Below are 4,306 nucleotides of genomic sequence, written 5' to 3'. Positions count from 1 at the left end.
CTGGCTTTATTTTAATTAAAAAATCACAATTCACACGCATATAAAGGTTTCAAAATTTAATAAGTTGACGCAGCGAACGATTAAAAAGTCATAAACCCAAGTTTAGAGGGGAAAAAAAAAGACATTTCCTGTATAACAAAGAGATAAAACAGGTAAAACCCCCCAAATAAAAGGTCCCTGCACGATTAAAAGTTAAAAAGCAGCACCTGGAATGGTACGTTTGGAAAGGGATTTAATCTATCTATGATAAGAGTCCGGTGTGGTGATAAAAATCTTTTTTTTTTTTTAAAAAAATCTGATTTTAGAGCCTCAAGGATAAAGAAGCAAAGGCGATACCCGCTCACCTTCCTCCTTGTAGAGAGGAGGAATCTCTTACGCCTCGAAACGAAACCGAACAAAGTCACAGAGTGGGGAAAAAAACCAAGTAAAATACATTCTAAGGAAAGATTCAGCTCAAAGTCACTTCTTTTTTTAATTCCGAGCAAACAGTCAGGTCGCCAGCTCGGGCTGACAGTGCCCCCTCCCTGCCAGATGGGGTGGAAAAATGATTTTTCGGGCTCCTTCTGTCGTTGGCCAGAACTTGAGGGAGAGTTTTTGCGGCCGGGAACGCTCAGGCGTTGCTCTGCAGGTACCTGTCGAGGAATTGGGAATAGCAGTGGAGGGAACAGAAGTAGGAGATGATGGGAGCTTCCGTGCCTCCCATGTTATCGACGAGGACCACGGTGTGAGCGACGTGATGGAGGTTCGTGGTCACCGTGATCTGGATGAAGCTGCTCAGGCAGGCACTTCCGCACTGGCAGGTTTTAGCCACTTCCAAATCTTCGCAGAGGTGAGAAGGAAGGAGATGACAAGCATAAGGGATCCTGCGGAATGAGAGGAGGAAGTGTGAATTCGCGACAAAATTAACCGACGCACCCGCTGGGGAAAAAAAAACCCAAACCCAAACGCCTTTCTGAGACCGTCAGACAAGGCGAATCTGAAATTTTGGAGGAGTTGGGAATTAAACGCCGCTTTCCACAACCACCCTGTTGTTGACCCCAAAGTACTGAGGGCTTGAACCCCAAGAAAATGCTGCAACAAGAACCAGGGAGTTCGAGCAAATCTTTAGAGCCTGTATCACGGCGAGAGAGAATTAATTACAAAGATTAAGGATAACGAGACAACTGGGCACGGAGCTGCTCTTCCCTCACGCCAGCCAGGAAGATCCCCGCATTTCACCTCGCAAAGCACCCGCAGTTTACTCCTTGCTCTCCGACATGAAGAAGTGGTAGTAAAAAAAAATCCTCACACCATCTCCAGAGGAAAGGGGTGAGAAAAGGAGCCTTTTTACAGTCATGTGAGACTGCAGGTGAGAAGTTAAGGTTCTCTCGATGGGCCGCTCTTTTTGTCCGCAATGTGAATAATGACATCCAGAGACAGGCACGACAATTGCTTCTTTTTAAACCCGAAGCGGAGTGGCGCTGTGTTTGGGGTACAAAATCAATAACTTCCCTGAAGCCCGCTGGCGAGTTAACTTCGAAGCATGGGGATCGCCAGTGCCCAGCTGTCACCCGAGACTCACAACCCAGTTCTGGCTCACAGCCCGACTACACCTACATATTCCCGATTCCTTCTACGTACCATCGGTCACACAGCTAAGGCTCCTGTAGTTTCTTTTTCTTTTTTTTCCTCTCACCACCTCAATTTCAGGACATCCTTTTTTTTTTCTGGTCAGGAAAAGCATAGCCACAGCTCTGGTGCTCTCCCAGAACACCGCTAGGAAGATTGCTTCCCGAATATTTGCTTTCCCATCTTCCCTCCTTCTGTTTTCTTCCTTTCTCAAGGTTTTTACAGCCCATCACCACTCCTGGTTCTCGTTCTTTGTTAATTCTCACCTCCAGGGAATGTCAGATGGAATGTCTGTTGCCCACTTGTTAAGACTTTTTTTTTTTCCTTTCCCATTTAATCAGGTTCTCTCTGACCTCCTAATAATCACAAACACAAGGGGACTTTTTTTATTGCTCCGTGTCTCAGCGAGTCTCCCGGCGCAGAAACCCTGTTTTGTTCTGTGTGGTGCCAGATAATGACAACTTATCTTTAAGTACTCTGGTAACGTCACCAAGTGCCAAAACCTGCCAAAACCTGATGGGTGTTGAGGGATTCTCTTCTCTAGAAAACACACCTTAATAATATTTCTATCAACCCCACGGCAATTTCGATAAAGTTAGGAGACACGTGGGGTTTAATTACTATCATAAAATTGGCGAGGTCAGAGGTGGGTAAGATTTGAAGCTCCCTTTGGTTGCTCAACTCATTTCCAGGGTGTGCCCTGCGTGCCCGTGGACACCTTTAGCACAGACTTCTGAGCAACTACCCCGAGGTTTATGGGGCGCTCCCCACCCCCGAGGCAGGACGTAGATTAGGAACGCTCTGAGGCCGCCTCTCGCTCTCCTTTCCGTACCCGTGATTTTTTTTCCAGCTTCTCACTCCCTTTTCCAGCCGAGAGAGCAGCTGGTACTGGCAGGACCGAGGGCAGCAGCGCACAGGCAGAGCTACACAAGTGGCATGGGGGAAGGGGGAGAAAACCGACAACAAAAAGCAGCTGGCAAGGATGATGTTACTCAGAGAAACAGTAATTTTAAACTTACCTCAGCAGCCAGGCTTCTCTGCGTAAGATAGAACACCCTCAGCCCAACACCAAAGGAATTTAACAGCTTGAAGAAAACCTAAGGCAGGGAGAAGGCTGCAGAAAGTCACGCCAACTCCAGCGTGACGTTCGCCGTCTGAGAAGAAACTTCGAGACCTTCCTAACGCTGCTCAGGTCATGTAAGGTCCCACCTCAAAGAGAATTCTGGAACTGGAAGCTATACAGCAGGAGGAAACTTTCTGCCAACTCGCCATCCTCAGGCAGGGAGGGACAGTGACAGGCTGCTGGGCATCACACACGGTTTTGGAGTACGTCAGCGAAGGGCAACCATGTCGAAAGCAATTTGCACGCTAGAGCCCAACACAAAACGCCATCGGTGCCACAAGATCCGCTCACTGTTTACGTATGCTCCTCAATCAAAACGCCAGAAGCGATTCAGGGTTGTAAACGGATTCTCTTTTCCCATAGTTGGGCGAGAATATTCTGTCATGTTTTGTGGGTAAAAAAATTTTCAACCTACAGCTTTCTCTAAACGCTTCCAAGTCACCAATTTACCGCGTTATCCTGTGTAACAAGAGGACGGTTTTACAAGTGAAATTCAAAGCTGGTTTAAACTTAGGATTTTTAATAGGTGAGGAGTAAAAGGACAGGAAACGTTTTTTAAAAAAGTTAGGAAAGTTTAGACTCAGCAGGTTTGAAACGGAGTAAGTGCACCCCGTACTCAGCGTGTTACTCTTACCTGTAATTTACGGTTGCTCTTGCAGCACACTCTAACAAAGTCAATGGAATTTTCAGTTGTATGTTGGGAACAAGCGGATTGGGCTGCTCGAAAGGATTTCCAAAGAGATCCAAGTTCTCAAGGCAGAGTTTCCGAAAATCACTGGGCAAAAAAGGAAGTTTGTTCCGAGCCGCTGACAGAAAGCGGAGACGATCTAACCGGCCAATCTTGAACGGCAACCTAATCAACTCGTTGTCGTCGAGCTTTAGGTTAACGAGTTCTCGCAGCTGGCAAAACTGAATTGGAAGTGCTTTGATTTTGTTTTGGCTCAGGTCCAAGAACTGAAGAGATTTCTGCAGGGTGGAGTTGCACAGGGCCCCGCTGAAGGACTCCAGGTGATTGTCGTGCAAATTCAGCTCCTGAAGACAGGTCAGGTCACCAATCGTAGCTGGCAGCTGCTTGATATGGTTATGACTGAGGTCTAGTTTTCGAAGTTTCTTCAAGCAAAGCACGCGCGTGTCGATCCGAGCAAGTTTGCAGTACGAGGCTTGGAGGTGTTCGAGGGAGTAAGGGAAGTTTTTGGTGAGAGGATAGTCCCTTCTTGAAGTTATGATCATTTTTGTCTTCGGTTTTTCAACCTCTGAGGTCTTCGCTGGTACCAAAGTTGAGAGCGGGAGAGCTCCTATGTCGGTCCCTTGGTGAGCCAGCCTCACAGCTGAAAGGAAATTCTTTAAGTTGCTGGCATTTGCCTACAGGAAAACACAAAAAGCAGTATTAAAAGTTCCTTATTCTTGTGCTCATCTATACTAACACTTTCTGAAGTATTTTGTACACACATAGCTGGAGCTACCAAGTCATCAGGGCAATGAAGTGGGAAAGGGAAACAACTCAGGCGTATTAGGTTGACGAGCTGTTTGCGGTATTTAAGAACAAATGGCATGCGATTTGAATGAGAAGTTACG

General features: G+C 46.7%; 1 protein-coding gene across 1 annotated transcript; it reads right to left on the bottom strand.

The window, feature by feature from the left end:
• Positions 1-610: 610 nt before the first annotated feature.
• LRR1 (leucine rich repeat protein 1) lies at positions 611-4,093 on the bottom strand (the record flags this gene model as incomplete). The annotated part of the gene is made up of 2 exons (XM_009870450.1): positions 611-863; positions 3,366-4,093. Coding segments are annotated over 2 exons (981 nt in total), but the record flags the coding sequence as incomplete, so codon positions are not given.
• Between the last annotated feature and the right edge of the window lie 213 nt (positions 4,094-4,306).

This window comes from Apaloderma vittatum, unplaced genomic scaffold, assembly GCF_000703405.1.
Source record: "Apaloderma vittatum isolate BGI_N311 unplaced genomic scaffold, ASM70340v1 Scaffold16495, whole genome shotgun sequence".
Taxonomy (NCBI): Eukaryota; Metazoa; Chordata; class Aves; order Trogoniformes; family Trogonidae; genus Apaloderma; species Apaloderma vittatum.
Note: the sequence above shows the minus strand (reverse complement) of the source record. Positions and strands in the feature narration are given on the sequence as shown.